The 24,489-nt window shown below is 30.7% G+C and overlaps 1 protein-coding gene and 1 long non-coding RNA gene across 2 annotated transcripts in view; one reads left to right on the forward strand and one right to left on the reverse strand.

Annotated features, from left to right (window-relative positions):
* The first annotated feature begins 1,357 nt into the window (after nucleotides 1-1,357).
* On the forward strand, nucleotides 1,358-4,954 carry LOC136984584 (uncharacterized). Its single transcript, XR_010882211.1, has 2 exons — nucleotides 1,358-1,877; nucleotides 2,144-4,954. It is a non-coding gene; the product is annotated as an uncharacterized lncRNA (long non-coding RNA).
* Nucleotides 4,955-17,950: 12,996 nt separating this feature from the next.
* The window catches only part of ProRS-m (prolyl-tRNA synthetase 2-like protein, mitochondrial), a 28,018-nt gene continuing 21,479 nt past the window's right edge, over nucleotides 17,951-24,489 (reverse strand). Inside the window, exon 13 of the mRNA XM_067281619.1 lies at nucleotides 17,951-18,104. Within this exon, the coding sequence (XP_067137720.1) occupies nucleotides 17,991-18,104 (114 nt within the window). The 3' untranslated portion in view covers nucleotides 17,951-17,990. The remainder of the gene's footprint in view (nucleotides 18,105-24,489) is intronic.

The raw sequence follows: 24,489 nt of genomic DNA on the forward strand, positions 1-24,489 counted from the left end.
GAGTGATACAAAAAACAGGATCTATGACAGTTATCAAATATTTTATAATGATTAAAAAAATATCCAGTCTAGTCGAAGTAGAGTCATTGACTCCATTCAAATCATTTATATTATAAGGTTAAGTGATGTTAACATTGAATGGCAAAGGTTACAAAAGCTTGCATGACAAACATAAAACGGATCTTCCCGGATTTATGATAAATATAACAACGTAATGTTATTTAAATATCTATTAATTTTATCCAGCTTTGTAAACATATGTATATATATTTTTTCTCTTTCAGAATTTCGTCTTTGACATATTAAAAAAAAAAAAAAAAAAATAGAATTTGAATTTGGTTTCCTTATTAAACCGGTGTCTAGTTTTGCGCTTCATTTAATTATAATTTGATATATCCTGTGAAGAAAACTATGTTTTTTGCTTTGCTTTTTTAAAATTAATATATTTAAAAAATTGCTATGATTTTAATACGGGTGTAATATTTGAAACAGTTTATCAAATATTATAGAACACGGCCTACAAGAGCTTGAGAAGTATTTGCATATCTTGGAATACAAACATTACTTAAACCTTTGTGTTTCTATGTCTATCTTGTATGCAAATGAAGTATGTACAGCTTATTTATTTATGCGTAATAAAGTGGAGGATAACGATTTTGATATAGTTCGAGTGTCACGTTTATTTAAATATCAGGTCGGAGAATATATACATATTGCTACTGATGCTTACGAAATATTCGCTCTTAAATTCCTGTGAAAAACGATTTAAATGTAAATATACGCTTAATTTTATTAAGCACACATAAGAATTTTATGACATTTTACGAGAATAATTAATTAAAATATAAGATAAAAATATACTTAATTTTATCAAAAATTTAATGATCTAAAAATTTTAAAAGTTCGTACATTTTATTTTAACATTAAAGTATATTTTTGTTTTAAATTTATATACGATAGCCATCGATTTTTATTATAAAGCAAACAATAAAATATGTTATATATTTATTTTTCAAAATTCGCTTCGTTTTTTAACAGTGGAAAAAAAGCGAGAATATGTTTATTTTCGGTTTTGAATTTAAAAAAAAAGTATGCATTTTTGGTGGGTTTTGGAGTGATCAATATGGCAACACTTAAAATTTCTAAGTAATTTTAGAGGGGAAATAGTTGGATTTATGTTTTTCCGCTCTCTTTTTCGAATTTTATCTTCTATTTTTTTGAGTTAACAACAATTTTTCCGGCTGAATAAATCAAAAATATGTAAAAAATAATAATAATAAAATAAAATTTTAAATTATTAAAAATTTTATAAATTCGGAATAAATGTATAAATAAAAACGCGACTCCAAACGGGAGTTAATTTTCATCTCCTAGAAGAAAAGTTGCGTCTCGTCTCGTCAATCCAGACGAGAAACCCTTTAATGCAATTGCCGAAAGGTAAAAATCTAAAAAAAAAAAAAAAAAATACATCCTAACAGTCAAAAAAAAAAGGTAAAAAAAAGGCGGCGAGGTCATTGTCCCCGCATATTTTCCGCCCTTGGCACTGAACGAGAGGGAAAAACCATCTACCCTATTGACCGTAGGCATAGGAGGAGGAAGGGACCGGATAGTCACGTGACTGACGCAAAAGGGGACGGCGTCACGTGACACGACTGTCTGGTCACGTGGGTTGTAGTATAGCCTCAGCCATTGCGGAGGTCATTGACTGTCTGGGATTGGGAGTTGACGGGAAGTCGCTAGGACAATTGCAGTTCGGGTAGGGTGGACGGACGAGCTGTACCTGAGTTCGAAAGATGTAACCAGATGATCGGGATCGCCATACTTATAAAAGGATCCATTCCGAAATGAATCTATACGAGGGATTCGACGTTATAAAGGTAAGAATCGTACCTACCTTTTGTCTTGATGGGAATCCCGCCAAATATCTCGTGTTTTTTCCCTCTTTCTTTGTTACTTTCTTTTGTTTTATAAACATTTCGAATCATTCTAATTATACAAAAAAAGCATCATTTCAAGAACAAAATCTCATGAATTCATATGACATAATCAATATTAAATATCAAATTTTGAAATATAAAAAAAAAATATATATATATATATATATTTAAAAATATTTCAAAATTCTTTTTCTTTATTTAAACAGAAATGAGTTAAAAAAAACTAAAAAAAAAAGAAAGGGACTAAAAAAATAATGGAACGAAACAGAAACGGAGAGTTACGATGACAGAATAGATTTATCCTCGTCCCGTTTCCTCCGATCATCCGGAGAGGATGAGATGAAGATCACGTTAAATTAGAGATGCCAAGAAGCCAAATATGCACGAGAGAACGCGTTACGGAATAGTCGACGTCTCGGAGAACATATTTGTTTTGTCTGTTCGGATAGAGTAGAATTTTTAAAATTGACCATTTAAAAAAAAAAATAATATAAGCTATGTTATGGAAACCAGTACAAAGCTTAATTGAAACAGGTTTTAATTCTATGTGACGATATTTATTATGGCAAAATTTAAAAAGAAAAAGAAAAAGAAAAAAAAATGTAGACAACTCGCAGAAGTTTTTGTGTTTTGAGTTTGCGTAAATTACAATCCAAATTGTCTCTGTGGCCGTAAATCGCTCTCGCTGTAATGTTAGAGGATGTACAACTTCATACAAAATTTATACAAGATGTTTATATGATCCTGTTTTAATTGAGAAATGATTTTTATTTGAAAAGTATTTTCAGAAATAGGACAATAAATCATTCATGGTGCTAAACAGCCTTATGATCTGTCTCTCATCTTATATCAATATCAAAATGTGTCCAGAATAATGCATCATATATTCTCATTTTCTGCTCAAAAGCAATTGAATCTCTTACAAAACAGGATATAAAAACAATCTGATCTTAAGTGCTGGTTTCTTAGATAAATTTAACTCAACCTTGTCTGTAGAAATCATAAAAATTCTTATTGTTAACAGAAAAATAGCACAGTTTATATTGTTTAATTGCCACTTATGCAAATTTAAGTAATAGTCAATAATGTTGTTAAGTCTTTTAGTGATCAAAACTGTATAAATTTTGATCCTTTTAATGTGCTTTAGAGCTGTGAAAATGTCTAAATTGAGAAATATTGACTTACTATAACATCTTTTTTATTAAAAAATGTCTGTTTTAGGTATTTCTTTATATCTTTCTATATTACATTGTTGGCTGAATGCCCAGTGTGTCAGGCTACTTCCGTACATTATGTTTTAAATCAATAATAATTTATCCGGGCAAGAACAGGAGTTAAAATGTTTTAATGACGTAAGTATCATTCCAAAGAGACGTTTCGACTGCATTAAGTTATTGTAATTTTTTCTGTAATTAATTTCTCTTGAATCTGAAGAGAACGTAAACATCCGTATGCAATTAATCTGCTGTGTTTAATTAATTCATATATATATATATATATATATATATAGCAGGTTTATTATTTAAACTTTTGTATATAATGTATGTATTGTACATTGTACTTCCAATAACACACTTACAGTGATGTAAGAGTTTGCATAGAACACGATAAAATCAACTTTTCCAATTTTGTTAATCAGATAATACTGTAATCGTTTCACTAGACTAGTTTTTAATTAGGAAATTTAGATTTTATATGTGTCTGTCTGATATTCATCGGACAATTTACAGTATTTTGATCTTTTAAACTACAAAAATTACTGTACAAATTTTGAAATTTTAACTAATTATATATGTATTCAATATGTAGTAGTATGTAGAATATATTATGAATTTTCTGGTGTGTTTTATAATTTGTATTTGATCGATTTTAAAAAAAAAACAAAAAACAACTGAGAAGTCTTGGTGCTGAAGAGAATCATTGTATGAATTTATTTAAATATTCATTTGTTTGCTAGTGCCATTAAAAATATATATAAATATATATAATAAAAAATATATAATTCCTTCAATCGAATTACCTGTAATCAGATTTTTTTTGTATGTAAATTTTGCTGCTTTTTGTTTTAACGCTTAGCACCTGTTTTTGTTTTAAAATTCTGTCCGCGTAGTAGTGTCCGTGATTAGGTAGTCGTCGTCGTCGTCGTCGAATAACGTCTGTGTATTATTTTTAATTATTTTATTCTTTATAAGCAATGTTATGATTGGTTTTTACAGGGTACAAACCTTAGGAAAGAATAACGGAAAGTTTTGAATCTTTCCTTGTGAGTTATGTTTTTCCATGCCCCTAAGTAGGGATGGAAAGCAACCAGCACAAACTGCCGTCTGTAAGATAGTGTTAAGAAATGTTCTATGTTTTAATACATAGAAATCGTGTTAGGCTTAGTTTGTTTTACAAACTGGGCACGTTTGTCGGATATTCTCATAACGGTCGACTTTGCGAATATAAGTTTAGACATGTTCACTGTTAAGAAACGATCGGTGTGTTATTAAATAATGTTAAAATTAACGGAGCTACGACTCCGTTACTGTCTTTGAAGACGATTAGTTAAGAAGTTAATCTTAGATTCTATATAGTAATAAAATGACTTCAAGCAAAGTAATTAATTGTACTTTGCAATTTCTGTTCAGTAATACCTTTTGCAAAAATTAATTTTCAAATTTGTGTGCCATGTGCGGTTGGTAAATTGTTTTCACCAGATAATCATTTATATAATTGTAAAATATGCAAGCTTTCTGTTAAATTTCAAACACTTTACTGCAATTGTATGGATGCAAATCATTTGTGATTGTTAAAAAAAAAAATAAAAAAATATGTCATGACAATTGCACATGGATTGTACGAATTTTTTCTTCATTTTTATATGTGGTATTTGTTGTATTTCAGTTTAAAAATATTGGATAAATGAGAACAGTTAAATAATTTGAGAACTGTCATTTATTGTGAATGAAAAATAAAAAAAAAAGTGTTTATGAATGAAAAAACTATGTTAATAAACTTTGCAATTTCTTATATAAGATGCGTCTTTTCATTTAAATAATAATAAATATCACATACAAACCGTAAATTATGCAACAGTTTGGTCGTTTTTTAAATCTATAACAAATTGATCTATTGAATAATTTATTATTTAAAACATTTCGTGCTACCAATGAATGATCAGTTGACTAAAGTTTAAACTGGCTTGCAGTTACTGAAACATTTTTGATAAAATTTCATTTTCTCTTAGTTTAAATCGGGGCTGTAGAGTCAGAATTGGAAGTAAATTCGTTGCTAGAGGAGTCTCGGTCAGTAAAAATGGACTGAATCGCCTTCTCTTTTTATTATGTACTTTATATTATGCTCCTAATAGGAGTGGTAACCTCTTATCTTGCATTATAGAAGCCTCTTGAAATGCAATATCTTATTTTTTGACGACCCGTACTTTATGATGTACTTTCTTTGCATATCACTAATTACTGTTGACTTTTTCAAAAATTTATACTTGAATACATTGTTTTATCTAATTCTAAATTTTTATTGTCAAAAGACTTATAAAAATGGCCAATAAGATCTTAAATCTAGTGTTTTGAATACTTTTACCACAGATAGAAAATATTTTGTGTCATTGTGTGGACGCTGATGATGAAAAACTCTGAAAAAGTACTTTTTGGTTTCAATAGCTTTACTTAAAAATGCTTAAAAAGTAGCCTGATGATTCACTTTGTAGTGATATAATGCCATTCTGGGTTAATATAATCAAAGTATAGCTTATTTAGAGGCAGGAGTCAGAGTTATACACAAGTTATTAACAACTTGTATTAATTACTGATTTTCTAATTTTTATCATTATTAAAGAAAAAAGATTTGGGTGTTATTTCATGTTTGAACATTCCACATAGTTTTCCACAATTAATATATATATATATTTTACTAGATGTAATTTTTACATGCTAGAGTTCACAATTTGAATATGGTCAGTCAGTCATACCATTGTATAAAAGGAAAATAGAGTTATATTTGTATAAGATGTATAGAAATAATGAACGTACAGTTTCAATATATAGTTATTAGCTTAAGTGACGAAAGGATTTAAGAACAAAAACCGAAAGATCAAGTTAATATACTAGAGGATTTTGGGGATTGAAAATGTCAGAAGAGAATGACATCGGCAGATAACGACGACGACACATATTTGGTTGTCCCGAATCCATAAATCCTTATCTTATTTGATATGAAGATCCTATAACCAGATGACATATACCAGAGAGAAACCCTATAAGTAACCAAGTCTTCAATCCACAATTACTCACAATATCCCTGAGTCAAAATAGCTCATACATTTATATTTTTGAATTATTTAAAATAACTACATATAAACCAAGCCCACATATAGTGAGCTGCTGGATTTTTATCAAGCTATAATATGGCTAATTAATTACAAAGATATGTAATTTTGATTAAAGGTAGACAATCCAAAAATAACAACTCTAAAAATTCAAATATTATAAAACTATTAAAACTATGAGTCGCAAATGTTTTTGAAATCATCAGGAGATGCATTACGTTTAGAATTAATTGTATGCAGGAGCATATTTAATATCTCATTATCTTAATAATCTCATTACATTGTGCACCGCTTCCTCTTTATTCGTGTTCGGTTATTCCGGCTGTTACCGAAGAATCTAACGACGGATTTATAAGCCCGAAAATATTCGGGACTCATTGGGACACGAATATATTTAATTTTAAATATATTCAAGAGTATTAATAGAATAATTCAATTCAAAATTTTGTAGTAACTGAAATAATCAAGCATGAATAAAGATGAAGCGATGCATGTCATAAAATTAAACATCTCATTATCCTATTAATGCTCCTACATACGGTTAATTGTAAATGTCATGCATCATCATTTGTAAAAGAAGAAAAACATATTAAAAAAAACAGAATTAGTTGAATAAAATTGGCCAACAGATGAAAACATGTTCCAATTATGCAGATTTATTTAAATATTTTAACATAATTTAACGGAATAAAGTAAAACTTGTATTTTAGTATAATATTAATTTCTATTTAGTTACATTTGGCTACTGATTAATCAGATTATAAAAATTTAATCTAATTAGGAAAATAACGACACCCCTTAAAAATTATTTGATGTTTGAGAAACAAAAATAATAAACTGGAAATTAGAGATGAAACGTATTTAAAAAAAGAAACACGTCAAATATAATTTAATCGTGACAACTTTACAATGTGGCCATAAAATCCCTATGCATGAGAACGTATCCAAGATCTCAACAAATTCAGTGGCAGATCCAATACGGCATGGTCTCTCGAAAGTTCAAACTTAACACGGAACAATTTTCTTTGGCTATTACAAATGAGAAATTTCTTAACCTTTACAGCAATTAAAGATCTAAAACCAACTGTTGTTCTCTACTTTAACACTAGAATTGCTGGTTAGTATATGCTAATTGGAGCTACCATTGTTGATTAATTATTTTATAAATTAAAAAATATTTTCGGCTATTCACTAAATATATAATATGTGAGAAATATCTTTCATACAGCATTCCAGCATATACCACATACATATTGAATATCATTATTATTTTGCATATGATTAATTGTTCTCAAACATTCTATAAAGTTATATAAAACATTTTAACACATATAAAAGATTTCTGATATATTTTCTGCCAATGCATAAACTATACATTGACTGATATCTTTGTTAATCTGGATATTTTCTCACCATTTCGTCCAAAATGCGCACTCCATTGATACAAAATAAAACTACTTCAGACATCGTGTGTTTTCTTCAATTAATTTCTTATGGAAACTTTTTTAGGATTTTCTTGTAAATTTTTAACTTTAAGGTTAATGTTACCCTAGGTATACAAAATGGCGGCTCGTCTCTGACTCCGGCATACAGAAGCGAGGAAACAGTGGGGACGCACGTTTTCTAAACCTAACCTATTCTAATAAATTATCATAATTATCAGCAACTAAATTATTAGAATAGGTTAGGTTTAGAAAATGTGCGTCTCCATTGTTTCCTCGCTTCTGTATTCCGGAGTCAGAGACGAGCCGCCATTTTGTATACCTAGGGTAACAATAACCAAATTAAATTGTAAAATTTATTAGCCATATACTAAATGAACTTGCATTTTGCATATATAAGCAACTATTTCATTAATTAAATAAATTTACAATATTCTAGAAGAAAAGGTTGACCCAGAGGTAGATAAAAATCCACTTCTTATTGTCTATATATATTACCATGTTTTAACATTGTCAACAGAGTTTTTCTCATTATTATATCAGCAGTTGTGCTACTCATACCTTTGATTTTCACTTCAAGATCTATTCGGAGATATAGCCATAATTTTTAATTATTATTTTTATTATTAAATACAAGATGATGGCTTAACTGTTTACCCTTTAGTCCAAATTAACTGATGTTAATTACTAGTGAGTGAAAATAAAGCCCAAGATAATCAAGCATTTTTCAAAAAGGAAAACAAAGCAAATTTATCATTAGTCAGACTTTTCTAATTGTTTTAATATCAAATTTAATATGTTTTATGATCTTCCAAAATCTATTCAGAGACATTATTTCTTTGAAAGAAGGTGGGCTCAAATAGTAGACCATAAATACCATGTGCAAAGAACATAATAAAACATCTTTCTTTTAAATTAACAGTTCAATTGTTATTTTCAACTTGGCTATATGCCATATCTACGCAATGTTTTACGTGTTTTGGCATTGAATCATTTGCACGTAAATGTCAAAAAGTAAACATTTTGTCATTTATTTATAAATAATTAATATTACTTTCGACATTGACTAGGTCCTGATGTGGACAGTCCACTTCTAAAGCAAACAGTATCCTTATAATCATTATTTAAAGATGGCAAGTTATTTAGGAAATATTATCTTAGTTTATCTTAAAAAGAAATTAAAATACACTAATGGGTATTATATGCAATGTATAATGCATAATCTTTCCAAATATAAAATTTAGAAAAACATATACTGTAGGTAAAAAAAGAAATTTTAATTTGGACTTGCTTCACTTTAGAACAACCCTTCCATTGTGAAATATATTTTGCTATATATCATAATTTCCTGCATATAAAACTGCAAAAATTACCACAATGTATGGTCTTCTGCTTTCAAATAGACTTTAAAATACAGATAACCTGCAAGTTATATGCAAGAAATTCTGGTAATTCTTACAGAAGAGTGAAAGTCATTGCATAGAGATTTTAAACTGTTCTACCTTGTCATGTATTTTGCTAATAGATTAACAAACAAGTATTGTTTTACTTTTCTCAAAGAATTTTTAGATATACCGTATTTTCTGGTGTATGAGACAGCCCCCGACTTTTACAGTTATAATATAGAGTTTGGGATATACTCACCCTATAAGACGACACCCGGCGTATAAGACGACCCCCGACTTTTGAGAAGATTTTCCTGGGTTAAAAAGTCGTCTTATACGCCAGAGAATACAGTAAATCCATGACAAACTTTATGAATCAAATTATCTAATAATATTGGGTTGTTCGGAAAGTTCGTAGCGATTTTTAAGAGAAATAAAAGAAATTGTTTTAAAACTAAAAATATACTTTTATTCCATTATGTATGCACCGTTGTTTTTAATGACTTGTTGCCATCTATGGGAGAGCTTCATGATACCCTGATCGTAGAACTTTCTAGTTTTTCCCGCAAAAAACTGATTCACGTGGTTTTTGCAAGCTTCCAAAGTATCAAAGTTTTTATCATGAAGGGAATTTTGCAGAGAACAAAAGAAATGGTAGTACGACGGGGCAAGGTTGGGTGAGTAAGGGGGGTGGGGTGAAACATCCCAGCCTAGTTCCAATAATTTTTGGCGTGTTCGTAAAGACGTGTGAGGTCTGGCATTATCTTGATGAAACACAATGCCTTTTCTATTGGCTAGTTCCGGACGTTTTTCTTTAATTGCCACATTCAGTTTATCCAATTGGGAACAATACTTATCAGAATCAATTGTTTGATTCTGTGGAAGCAGCTCGTAGAACAGTATTCTTTTCCAGTCCCACCAGACAGTGAGCATCACCTTCTTTGGATAAAGACCGACCTTTGGAGTTTTTAATGGCGATTCATTTTTCATACCCCATGATCGTTTTCGGCTGATGTTGTTATAAATGATCCACTTTTCATCACCTGTCACTAAACGCTTCAGAAAAGGGTCATTCTCATTTCGTCTTTCAAGAGAATCACAAATTGAGATACGATCCAGTAAGTTTTTTTCTGTTAAGTCGTGAGGTATCCAAATGTCGTAACGATTCACGTATCCGAGCTTCTTTAGATGTTGAAATACAGTACTGTTTGATGACTTCACTATCTCTGCAATCTCTCGAGTTGTGCAATGAGGGTTTTCATCCAATAATTCTTTGATCTGGTCCACTTCAATAACAGGAGGTCTTCCCGAGCGAGGAGCATCTTCAAGGCTGAAATTACCCATTTTAAATTTTGCAAACCACTTTCGAACAGTTGATTCTGATACAGCACTCCCACCATAAACATCACATATCTTTTTTGCTGTTTGTACAGCATTTTTGCCTTTTCGAAAAAACAAAAGAAACAAGTGTCGATAATGCACGTTGTTCGCATCCATTTTTGCAATGAGCCAAATTAAACGCTATTTGAATAATCTTAACGGTTTTTTTGTAATGGACGCGTCTCAAGGTCATTTATCGTAATATTCATTGGTTTGTACAATTCTAATCATTTTTGTGTCAATCAGTCTCAACTGTCGGCTATCAAAAATCGCTATGAACTTTCCGAACAACCCAATATAATAAACTGTCTGTACATTTGTAGCTCTATGCAAACTTTTTATCTTATTTATTTATTTGTTTTCCATAACTCTTCCCACCCTGCAGACACTATTAGAGAACCTTTCAATCAAATCCAATCTGGTTTCGGTCAAGCCCACAATGGAGAGGCTAGAGGCAATCTTATATATCCAGGACAGACCACCCTTGAAAAATTCCTGAATCCATACTCAAACTCATCTATTTCAGAAACTGGAATTGTACTATCAGATCTGGCATTTCTATCTGATGATAATTCTACCTGACTTAAATTTATTATCTTGAAAATTTTAGCTAGTTTTTTACAACCAACAAAACTATGGGCTACTCCTTTATCTACAATATTATCTGCTGATGTCCAAATTGGTTGGTTTGGCAGTTTTAAAAAGGCACAACTTGTTGCAAAAGTCCTGAACCCCTCATGTAAACATGTATTTTTAGCAATTTGAATCCATTTTAAAAAGTAATGCCACTTCCAAACATACATAAAAAATACATAATTTTGATGACAATTTTGTAAGGAATTTCATTTTTAAAAGCTATTCCTTATTAGAGATGCTCCAGCAACTCATTCTATATTTCTTCAGTTGGAAGTTTGGAACTATTGGAACAACTGCTACCTCTTGACGAACAGAACACATCTTGTCAGATCTTTAAAGCTAAGCAGTGCAGGACTGCATACAACTCTAGTCAAAGATGATAGAATATTGAGTGCTTTCGTTTACTCTCATCGGCACTCGGTGGCTTTGATCAATTTCAAGTCCAGATAGAGGGTTGATTGCCACCAACTGTCCTATTTATTTGGACTTGGCATCTTGCCATATGCCAAATCTGAGTGTTCCTTGTACAGGGAATAGGTGTCAGCAACACCATACATGGATTTCTGACCAACTTCATCATTGTCATTAATTTGAGCTGCTTAATTTGAGTAAAATAAAAAGAATTAAAATTGAATATAATCAAATTATTTTTTGATAGGATATATATATATATATATATAATTAACTGATATTTTTTCTATAGCTATCAGCTTTGACAAAGACCAAAAAAATTTATTTTAAACAATTTAATTGCAAAGTAGGTGTGAGATTCTAGCACATTGTCCACATGGCAACTTGTCAATGTCTATTGAAATGTGAAGAGTCAGCTGTAGCTGTCAAGTGCTGGAGGAGCCAAGAAGTAAACAAACTCATAAATCATTGTTGTTAGTTTATATAAACTGATGTACTCTGCAAAATCCAATTTAGAGGATGAATGGCAACAAAATCTTATTACCATTTTTATCACTTGTTATTACAGGACCCAAATCACAGAGTAGGGCCAATAAGGCATTCTGGGGGTAAAAAATTATTATGGGGTTGAACTGTAAGTAGATCTTCTCTATAAAAATGGCGTGTGGATTAATACTGGCTCATCAGATTAGGGAAAAACGGAGAGAGGTTGATAAAGGTTGAGGAATTCTTCAAGGGCTCATCAGTTAAAAAAGTTTGAGGACTCCTGGTGTAGTGTGTGAGGATATAGTCGAAGACAATCACTAAAAGTAAATTATAATCCCATTAAACCAGGCTGTTAAGTGGAAAGTCTGTTAAGATTACAAATTATTTATTTATAGATGATTCATGGACTAGGATTCCACTTATCAGAAGAATATATGCCAGGAATTTTCTCAAGTAGAGAGAGTTTTTTTAAATATTCGTGTCTCTCAACCTATTATTCTTTTTATATCTACTTGGAAAAGTTTTTAATATATTAAAAAAAAATATATTCACATTTTGAATTAAAATAATGATAATAAAATCATAATACCATATATTATTTTTGGCACTTTCAAACATAGAAGAATCCACTTATTGTAATCATAGATTTTTGTTGTTCGTTGTTTAATGTTATTAGAATTAGCAAGATCCAAGACATATAAGCTATAATACATTTGTAAAAGTTTAACATATTGTAATCAAATTTAATCTTTGGGTAAATAAGCAAAAATCTGTCCATTTTTACTGTTTGCCTTAACATGTGGCTGATAACTAAGTCTAGGACACTCTCGGGGCACTAAAGATCATATAAGTCATCACTTATATATGATTTTTATGCCTAGATGTCTAGCTTTACTGATAACACACAATGATTATCAGAAATCCTTGAATATTTATATAATTACAACTTCACAGGTAGGTTATTTCATTTTAAAATGATAAGTCAATTAGTGATTCTCAGAGTTATCAATCTGAGACCACTTAAACTGAGTTTCAGATGAACTGTCGACCATCTATGCCCTTGTCCATCTTCTTATCCTGTAAATATCACCTTAAATAATGATAGGCAAAATATTTTGGCACACAATTTCTTCAGTAACAACATAAGAGATATGTAGTTTTCTCAGAATAAACAGCTTTGAAATGAATTGTGAAAAAATGATCATTCTGCAGACTGCCACGGATCATACTTTGAGAACCACTATAACTACAATAAGGGTGCGACTATGCAGACGCGAATTTAGAGTGAGCGATTTAGTTTTTGCAAAGGAAAACTATGCACAAGCGAGAAGTGAGAAATAATGCTGGCGAGAACGAATTTTCGGTTCTTGCACATATCTGACAGGTTTTGATATTTATTGTGTCTCACCTCTTCTCGCCACATATTCTCGCTCGCTCGCGTCTGCATAGTCACACCCTAACAGTGGTGATTTTGAGGAAATAAGAGTGAGATAAATCTACAAACAAAACAAAAAAGTAATGATAAAGATGTGCAATTCATCAGAATATTAATGAACACATTTTAAACAAGTAATTTGTAATGTTATCTTGACCAGGCAATTCTCCAGATTTGATTGGAAACTTATGGAATATGGAAAAGCAACTTGCAACACTGTTACCAACCATAATCAATGATCTGAAGTTGAAGTAAAGTTCATGTGATCAAGAATATCCATTATTCAGTACCAAAAGTTGATTCATTCCATGCCTTACCATTTAAAGCCATAATTGTAGCCCATGGTGGATCAATGTTTATTAAAGTTGTATTTCATTGTTAAGTTATTTTATTGTTAATGTTTATTTAAGATGGTTGTATTAAAGTTATTAAAATGTACATATTGACAGGAAGTAGTTAAAATGAAACAATTCCGTTATTTTGACAGGAGACATAGTATTTTATTTTTTCAGTCCACAAGTTGGTCAAAGTAAACCTCAAAAGACAAAAATTATTATTTGTAAAACAGGTTTTGTGAGGTGCTTTAAGATAATATATATTTGTTTCATTTGATAAATACTTTTCTTTTGTATTTAAAATATTTCTTCAAGCTAAAATAAACTTGTTAGTGTGAAATTTTTTGACCCAATATTGTACATGATAAAAATAGGCCTACTTTTAGTATATATATGATATACAATAGGGTTTCTCGTTTCCCGGTCTTTTGCTTGTCCCAGGATTCCAGGATAAAAGTGAACTGTTTCCCGGGATTCCAGGAAATCCTGGAACAAAATTAATTATTTTTAACATATATAAATTATCATGAAATCAAATGATATAATTATTTTTCATTTTTTAAAGTAATTTAATACGTTCCGCAACCCCAAAATCATATTAATAATGCTGTGTAAGATATATATTAAAAATTTCCTTTGAACTACTAGAAATTTTCACAAATAGAAAAAAATTTATTAGAGCTTGTTGGAAACTGCATACAACACAACAACAACAACAAAATGCTTTGAATTGAAGTTTTAAAAAAATGAACTTAGATCAAACTTCTAACTTAGAAGGCAATTTTTGTTTTTCAAATAAAATATAATACAAAATATTGTAAATTTTTATAAGATTTTAAAAAGCTAAGATGGTTAATATTCCGATCACTCAATCTAATTCTTATTTTAGTAATAAAAAGTCTTGCTACCGAGAATGCCTTTTCTGATTCAATTGATGTGATTGGAATCGTGTTTAATGCATTTAAGAGAAGACAAATATTATATGTTTTTCACCTGCATCCTGGAAGATTTCTAGTTCGTTTTTCAGATTGTAGTACTTCTTTTGTTCTCTAGTATTCTTGATTTGTCTACCTTGACTGCTTTAATTGAAACATCATAGCCCAATAATTCGGCAGTTCGTTTGTCTTTAATAATCAAGTTATGAAGAAAAACTTCATACTTGCAGACTTTGCATTTGTTCGTATCCTGGCCCAATTTGCACAACTTGGCATTAAGCAGTTATTGAAGCCTACTGGGCATGGTTAAAAATTAAGACAACATAAGCACAATTATTACAGATATTACAGGTAAAGAATTTTTGAGTCTTGCCACAAATAAGCTACGTATTGATTATTGACCATTTGTGACGTGCCATAACGAGTAAAAATTAAAAAAACTAATAAGTAGGTTTAAAATTAATAAATACAAATGTATTCTGACAGTTTATGAGTTAATTATACTTTCTATTTGCAAAATTTCCCCAACCTTAACACAAAATAAGAAAAAAGTGAATTTTTAAGAAATTTGAGGGATTTCCTGGGATAAGAAAAATCTCCCGGGTTAAAAAAACAACCGGGATCCCGGGACCCCGTTTGAGAAACCCTAATATACAAAATATTTGTGTCCTGCCGTGGATTCTAGAATTAATGGAATAAGACAATGCAACATAAGGGAAATCTAGCGCCTCCAAGAAGGACTTTCTACAAGAAACTGGCCCCTATTTGGGTTTTAGATATAAAGAAAATCTGAAAAGCTCCATGTGCCAGCCCATTGGCAAGGCATGAACCTGTAGCCAATTACTAGCGTTCACTGATTTTTTCCACTCGGCCTCTGGTGGACATAGCCAGCCTACCCATAACTTATATACATTTTGACTTGCTTCATCTTGCTTCAGTTGCTTCATTCGGATGTCCGAACAAAAAGTTCGGACATCCGAATGAAGCAACCGATGAAGCAACCAATGTTGAATGAACTTTGTTGCTTTGTTGGCAAGTTGCTTAGTTGGTAAGCTTGACAAGGAAAAAGCTTAAAACTCCATCAGTTTCCTGTTCAGAATTAGGGAAAACAAACTATCCCATAATCATATGATTTATTAACAATTCATTTGCTCTTACTTCAATAACACACTAGCTGTCTAGTACTACAAACACAGCTGGTAAACAATGAGAGTAAGACATATATTAATAAATATATGTCTTACTCTCATACTGTTTAACGATATTCTAACATTCAGCCAAATTAATATATGTGCAATGATTCTAAGGCACTAAGTAGAGCTCGAAATCTTTTTCTGTACTGATGTTGATTATTCCAATTTATTATCATGATGACATTGCTTTATTCAAACTTTCCTGATTTGGATGATGCATGGTATTTTTGACATCTAGATCTAACATGACAATTTTTCTTGTGACATTGTGAAAGAGAGAATTCCTGAATTTCACTTTAAAGCAGTTGTAAACCTGAAAAAGTTACTAGGAACTATTAACCTTTCAGCAGTGGAACAGTCAGGTATGGTGCTATCCCTTAGTAGTGGAGAATATACCTGGGAAATTTTTAAAGTATTTTTTTCACGCAATTTTTCTCATTATCGTTCCGGAAAAAGATTTTGTAAACAGTTATGTCTAGTAAAAAGAAGTCTTTTTTTATTGTTACATAATTCATTTTTTATGTGAATTTTTTTTTTGCGGTAGTTTTTGGCGATACCCCCAAAAGAATTTAGCAGATATATACGTCCCTCACCACTGCCACACGATTGCCCTTGACATTATATATGTCCCTCACTGATGAGTGGTTAATGATTTCCAACCATTGGTATGATGATAGTAGAAGGATTTGGAAAGAAGCAAAATAATGAAGAAAAGCATGCAGATAATTTCTAAATAATGTATATAAGAATGCTACGGCTACTCTGTAAATGTAAGCTGTCAATAATTTATTAACAATGTTGTCATACATATTCAATAGCATTCTAATGTTATTAGAATAGCATTCAACTGAACAGTTACATATTTAAGCATGCTTCCATATCATAAACAAATATTAATTAGCTATTTTTTCATTGTTGTTTATATATTTGTAGTGTTTTTATCCATTAGCAATAACATTATTGATAAATTGATTTTTCTTAAAATGATAAAATCTAGAAGGAAATGGCTTTTGGCTTATTTACATGCTAAATGGCATATAAGTCAAAAGTTATTTTAATTAAATGAAGAGTGATTAACATTCATTTAATATTGTAAGTGATGATATAAGTAGTGTCATACTAGTGATGATAAACTTAATCAGTTTTTATCAAATAATTTATCTTGCAAAGTAATTATATGAACTTTGACGATTAACATACCATAAACTTTATTCTTTCATTATAAATGAACAAAATTTGCTATATGTTAATGTGTGGTAAGCTTACCGACTCCAGAAATATTGATACTGGAAGTTTTCCGCTCCAGGAGTAAAATATTTAAGACAATTTGATGTTTTTTACATTCAACAATATCAAAATTCTGTTACCTGTCATCTGTTTTAATATGTCGATCATCATGTTGAGTAAACACAGGAAGAATAGACCTCAACCGAGTCTGAGAATTTAAAATTTTTTGCCAAATTTCAGGAGTCTCCCGACGTGTCGAGGAGAGTCGGCAAACCCTAATTAATGGTGATACAAAGTTCTTCAATAATGCCGAATAAAGACAAACTCGACATTAAAAGAAAATTTATTGAAGCACTTTCACCTTCAAATTATCCGAGGCCTTGTCAGATAATTCGAGAAGGCAAAATTACTTCGGTAAATTGTATATTAATTTTATATTATCAATTATGTAAAACATTTGAACATTATTTAGCAGTTTTAAATGATTGTTTTTGTGAAAGATATTATTATTTTAGTTTACATTATGTAATTATTAAGTGACTTTTTATCAAATTCTTCACTGTTTATCACATGAAGTTTATCAAACTTGTGAATGTTATCTTAAAACTGTTGATATAAGTATTATTCACAGATTATATACTGTTTATAAAAAGTTATAAATAAAATCTTATATTATTAATTATAAATTTACAAGTTCAAATAATTATTCCGAAAATCAAAATTTTTGAATTGATAAAGACGCTATGCCGTCGAGATCATTAAATACTTTAAAACACATTTAAATCTTTGGCATAATGTGATACTGTACAGTACAATGTAAATTACTTTAGTTTTAATTTATTATAGAAAATAATTAATATTTTACAAAATATTTGCTAAATTCCTGAAGAAATCAATTGCTTCTGCATGGGTAAATATCATTACTTTGTCATGATAGATATCATGAACTTCAATCTTTGGGACTGATTCCAATGCCTGAAAAATAGTAAAATTTTGAAACATATTTATTAAAAAATCATCAAAGATATTTTTCATTATTAGCGAGGTTGAGGCCACAGTTTTAAACGTGAAAATGTGTACGTTGGACGTTCGGCACCGCTTTCCTGTAAGCCTAGAAGTTTGACAATGGTGTTTGAAATGTCGAGCATGATTCCACTGACTTTCCAAACGCCATTGTCAAACTTCTAGGCTTACAGGAAAGCGGCACCAAACGTCCGACGTACACATTTTCGCGTTTAAAACTTTGGCCTCAACCTCGCTATTTATGAAATTTGTATCTTTGAAAATTAGAACTTTAGAAATTCATTTTTTGACTTTCTATAAATTATATGCATTCTTATTTTACAGAATAATTGAAAAGCCTGAAATTATATTAAAAAATTGATTACTACTATAATTTAAAAAAAATTTATTTCTACTGCATTTTTGACCAGAAGTCACATTATTTCAATTCAAAAATTTTCTCCTGAACAGACTTCCAGGCCAAAATGGAAATTCATATATAGTTAATTGAAGTCTCCTGCCCCAAGCTTTCCATATCTGGTCTCGACTTTCATCAAACATCTAACTCCATTCTTGAGATTAAGAAAGAACAGATGGACAGACAATGGCTGCCAATGGGAATTTACAGATCTATAATTTTTGAAAATTGCAGCCCAATTAAGAGTTATGAAAGAAAACCAAAAAGATTGGATTGGATTGGATTGATTGAAAATGTTTGGACGATCTGCCAAGGGGAATGTGTCTCCTGGGAGGACTTTTTTGGGAAATTGGCTTATCTAAATAGGACCAATTTCCTATAAAATGTTGTAAAGACATAGGAATAATAAAACCTGGAAAACTCCATGTGATCATTCAGGTATAAACCCACAACCAGTGTTCAGAAAAGCATAAAGAATTACAGTATTTACTTGAATCCTTAAAATCAGACATAACACTTACTAAAGTGACAGACAGATATCATTGTTCTACAAGACTACTAGGGATGTATTGTGTCGAGTCAAAAGATGGAACAAATGATAAACTCACACAAAAGAGTAGGATATTTAAGACTAAGAAATATAATAATAGCAGAGAGCATGCAAATAATAAAAAAAATAAAATGACTAAACAAGTCTCATAATATTTACAGTTTCAAAAAGTCAAGAATAGAAATCAAGTTTGGTAAATCAAGATATGCTAGATGTATCAGTCTCTTTAAAATGAATTATTCACTATCAGTCAAGATATGCTTTATGCTTACATGCACAATTAAAGTATTGGCTTAATGACTGATCTTCACTCATTGAAAAATATTGATCAGTTAACCCATAGAGAATTGCTAGAATGAAGATAAAACCTTTGCATAACCCCTCCTATAGGAGCAACCATTGCTTCATTGATGTAAGTTTATAATTACAATTTAAAATTGACATATAACACACTTCCTTTCAAAATGTATTTCAAATGCATAACTTGTGGGTTATATACAGAAAAGTATTGGTATTTATAAGGTTTGCCTACCTGTCTGTCCTTCCTTATTCTCAAGAACGGAGTTAGATAGATGAAAGTCGAGACCAGATATGAAAGCATAGGGGCAGGAGCATCCTGAATACGTGAATATATGAACTTCTGATTTGGACCAGAGGTCACATTATTTCAATCAAAAAATTTCCTCCTGAAAAAAGTTACGTAGATGATTAACGTGACTCCAATGTTAAAAGGAAAAATATGGTGTACAGGAGCAAGACACTACTAACAACTGAAAGCATTGTGATGAAAAATTGCAGCCCTTCATTGTGACAATGACAGAATAAATAATTTTTTGTATATGGTAGAGTCCCGTACAATGTGGGGGATTCGTTACGCATTATAGGAAATCACATTATCGAAACCTGCATTATCACACGATTTATGAAAGTTTAAACCTTGGCCTATAAGTTAAAAAAAATGTATACCTCTGATCAACAAAATTCGAGGATTGTTATTTGCTTGCTTTATTTGTGCGTTGTACGGGACTCTACTGTATTTTATTTTCCTACCAAGAGTCAAATTCTTCCATTCATATTTTGATAAATAATTTTTAAAATGGATTATATTCTAAATAAACTTTGAAACTTTAATTTTAAAAGTTATAGCACAATTGTTGTTATAAAATATAGGAACAGTGAGATAATTTTACAGAAGCCACCAACACATTCTATGAATAACTGAAACCATTATCTCACTCTTCCCATATTTTAAAACTATTATACTTTAAGCTTTCATTTTACTTTATACACTGCACACAATAAAAAGAATATTCAATTTTATTAGCAGGAATAAATTTGATTCTAAAAATATTTTGACGAAGCACATATTTGAGCAACTTTCTTATCGAGAATACTTAAATTCCGCAAAGTATATATAGCAGGCATGAGCAAATGCGGCTCTTTTTGAGTTACAAGCGGCTCTTGCTGAAAGTGCTATCCTTCCCAGCCTTACCATACTATTCGCCACGACAGTACAGAACTGCGGCTCCCATGCATTTTGCAAAACCTACATTTCGGCTCCCACTGAACTCTTGCTTGTCCACCTCTGATATATAGTATCAATTCTACTCAGTGCAAGATGGTGGATGAGATGGCTACGTGATGATGGCTCAAGTGGAAATTTTTCTAATAAACCTTTCTTAAATTTATCATAAAAATAAAAACATGCAAGGCTGTAAAGGCACAAGGAACTGTAAATTATAATGATACAACAGTATATGTTTTAATTCCTGTTACTAATTTTGTGTACAGTACAATGGGGTGGCATTTACAAAGCTTGTCAAACTTTATTATTTTTCAGTATCTTGTTCTGATTCTATATCTTTATATAGTTTTATTGTAGCTCCATCTGCTGGTGTTTTCCAGAATTGAACATGTAATATTCCGTAGAGTTTTTGACATTATATTCTGTCGTAATCACGTGTCGTCGAAACATTATATTCTCGATTAAGCAGAACAAATGAAAATAATTTAATCTTTGATTAAATTAAGCACATATCTATTATTAAAATTCAATTTAAATATTCCATATGAGACAGTAAAATATATTTAATTAATGTTTTTTGATTAAAAGTATTTGAGTTGAAAAGAATACAAATTAATTGAAAATGAAGAAATTAATACATTTTAGTGAATTGTTTAAACATTAAAAATAATTTGTTTTCTTAAATACATATGTAAAATGCCTCAAAGCCAAATATTTTTGTAATAAGTCATTTGGTTTATTATTAAAATATACACTACTAGTTATGCCGTATTAAATTTAATAAGGGATGGCATCTAACGCCTATCTCTAGTACATAATTATTTAGAATTTAAAATAATAGCAGTAAATTGGCCCAATTTAATACGGCAATCATTTGTTTTCTTAAGTATTTAAAAGTACGTAACAATTTATTTATTTTTTAAATTAAAAATCCTTTAAACCTTTTTCTATTTTGACTCTTTCTGTCCTGTTTGCACTAAGACAATCAAGCCTACAATGGGGATGTCTGGGTGATGAGGGATAGGGTCCAACATATCCAGGATAGACTACACCCAAAAAATTTCTGGAATCATTCACCTGGATTCATATAGCTGTAGGATGATGATGCCTTTAACCACCTTGATCATCCAGCAATCATTCTTTCAACTTTCACATTTAAAGTAGTACATGTGAATCTTAGTTTTACTTTAATTTAACATAAAACAGTGCAGACAAGACTGAATGTGTAATGTGTTCCTAAAAGTATATAAAAATATCAAATGTGGTGAAAGTTTAACAATAAAGTTGGTATTTTAGAAAAAATTCTGTTCTTAAAGAATTAAAAAAAAAATTATAAAATTACTAATTAAGGTAGGGAAGTTGTTTTACAGTGAATATGATACAATGTATAAAACATTGATTAAAATGTTAAACCATAGATTAAGCAGGAAGAAAGGCAATAACTATTTATTTTCATAAATTTTTTTGATGTTAGAAAAACCCAAACTGATAAAAATGCATCATCACACAATAATTTGGCTGCTATTTTCAAAAACTGTAGATTTATAAATTCCCATTGGTGTCCGTACGTCTGTCCTCCTTTAAATTCAAGAATGGAGTTAGATTGTTGAAAGTCGAGACCAGATATGGAAAGCTTAGAGGCAGGAAGTTCCGATTAACTATATACGAACTTCCAGTATAGCCAGAAATCACGTGATTTCGATTCGAAAAATTTTCTCCATAACAGAATTACAAAGATGACCAGCAAGACTTTGTTGTTGTTAGGAAAAGTTTGATGTACAGAGGCAAGACACTAATAATTTGAGATCCAGATTGAATATTTTAAATTGAATAAGTTAAAAACCATGTTTGTATATTTTAGATCTAATTTTGTTGTTTCTTGTCTTGCAACAGTGCAGAAGTGAATGATTTGATTTTGTATTCATTTTGAGCTATAATTATCAAATATTTTAGTTCATTTCCACTTTGTTTTTTTAATTTATTTAAACGAGTTCTTGGATAAGTGTCTAGCTTTAACAGAAATAACATTTTAACCTGACACGATATTCAAATATATGAGGAAAAAAATGCTTAATTCCAGAAACCAAATTAAATTTTATTTGGATACATTTTCATTCTTTTATAAGATTATTAGCAGCTGTGAAAATTTGAAACATTTCGACTTTGCCATGGTAGAATCACTGTACACCTTTCTTAGCAATTTTAAAGTCTCCATAGGTGTTTTACCAAAACGCTGACAAAATTTAATGTTGGAGGTTGTTTTTGAAACTCTACTTTTATTACATCACAGTACAAAGGTAACCATCTCTGAAAAAAAACAGCAGCTCTCGCAGTTTAATCACATGACATGGGCGAAATTAACCTGAACACGTAGAGGTGGTTTGGTAGAATCCATTTCATACTCTGTAACTTCAAATACATGCTTTCGTTGTCATAGATTACTGCAGTCCCCGAACTTTTGGATCGTACCATGTACATATACATATATTATTATCCTCATAATATATATTATTATCCTCCTAATATATATTATTATCCTCATAATAGTGAACAAATAAACATCCTCATTTATTATTTATATATAAATATATATATATATAAATAATAAATATGAAGATGTTTATTTGTTCACTATGCACATTTGACCCTAGGCTGTTCAACCAATTGGTACAAAACGTGGCAGTTATGTTCAAATACTTCTAACTTAGATAATGTATATCTCACTCTGAAACATCAAATGGATTTTTATATATCAATCAATTTGTGTCTACATTGATTTGCTGACTTTACATGTAGTGCCATCTATTGGTAAAAATTTAAGAAAATAATAAACTAAATATAATTCTTACAAAAAAGGATATAGTTTTAAAAAATATATATTAAATTCACTGAATTACTGCGATAATGATATAGCTCAAAATAGATGTGCTATTTTGCACCATTACTGCAACAGATAGCACATAGCACTTGCCTTTTTTTTTTTAAACACTTTCCGCCCTGTGGTCACTGAGAGGGCCTCTTTTTAGCAAGCCCATTATGGATTTGCCAGGCCCACAATGGAAAAGCCGAGTGGTGACCCAACATAACCTGATGGACTACCCCCCCAAAAAATTCCTGGAGATTTTTCGACTCTTCTGGATTCGATCCCGAGTCCCCCAGAGCAGCAGACTGCCAAATTGACTGCTCGGCCTTCTGTCTGCCATAGCACTTGCCTGCATGGAATGGAGTAGTGTTTTTCTCCCTGTACAACATACTTTTCCTGTTAACAACAGAGTCCTGCAAGTTATGTATCTAACTCCATTTGGGGGAAAATTTTTGAATTGAAATAATGTGACTTCTGGTTTGCACCAGAAGTTCATATACAGTAATCTGGTCCTCCTGCTCTTTTTCTTTCCATATCTGGTCTTGACTTTCATCTAGCTATATCCAATCTAAAGATTAAAGAAGGACAGACAGACAGACAGAAGACAGTGGGAATTTATAGGTCTACAACTTTTTTGAAATGAAGCCCAACAAATTCAGCTCAATAACCTCTAGTAACTGAGTGGATAAAACTACCGAACACCAGTAGTTGATCATGAGTTCACGCATAGTCAATGGACTGGCCACATGCGGTTTTATGGGTTTTCTTCACATTAGTAACACCTAAATAGGGGCCAGCTTTATATAAAAGTCTTTCTGGATGTGCAGATCACTTACATGTTGTTTACATTGCCACAAACAAACAGATCGAACCAATTCTAATAATTTTTCTATAAATGCGATATTTACGAGGACATATTTAACTATCACAAAACCTGGGCACCTTAAAGATATTCTAAGGTAATTAATCAACATTGCAAAGCTCGATGACTATATAATGAAT

This window comes from Centruroides vittatus, unplaced genomic scaffold (genome assembly GCF_030686945.1).
Source record: "Centruroides vittatus isolate TY-2023 unplaced genomic scaffold, ASM3068694v2 contig_923, whole genome shotgun sequence".
Classification (NCBI taxonomy): domain Eukaryota; kingdom Metazoa; phylum Arthropoda; class Arachnida; order Scorpiones; family Buthidae; genus Centruroides; species Centruroides vittatus.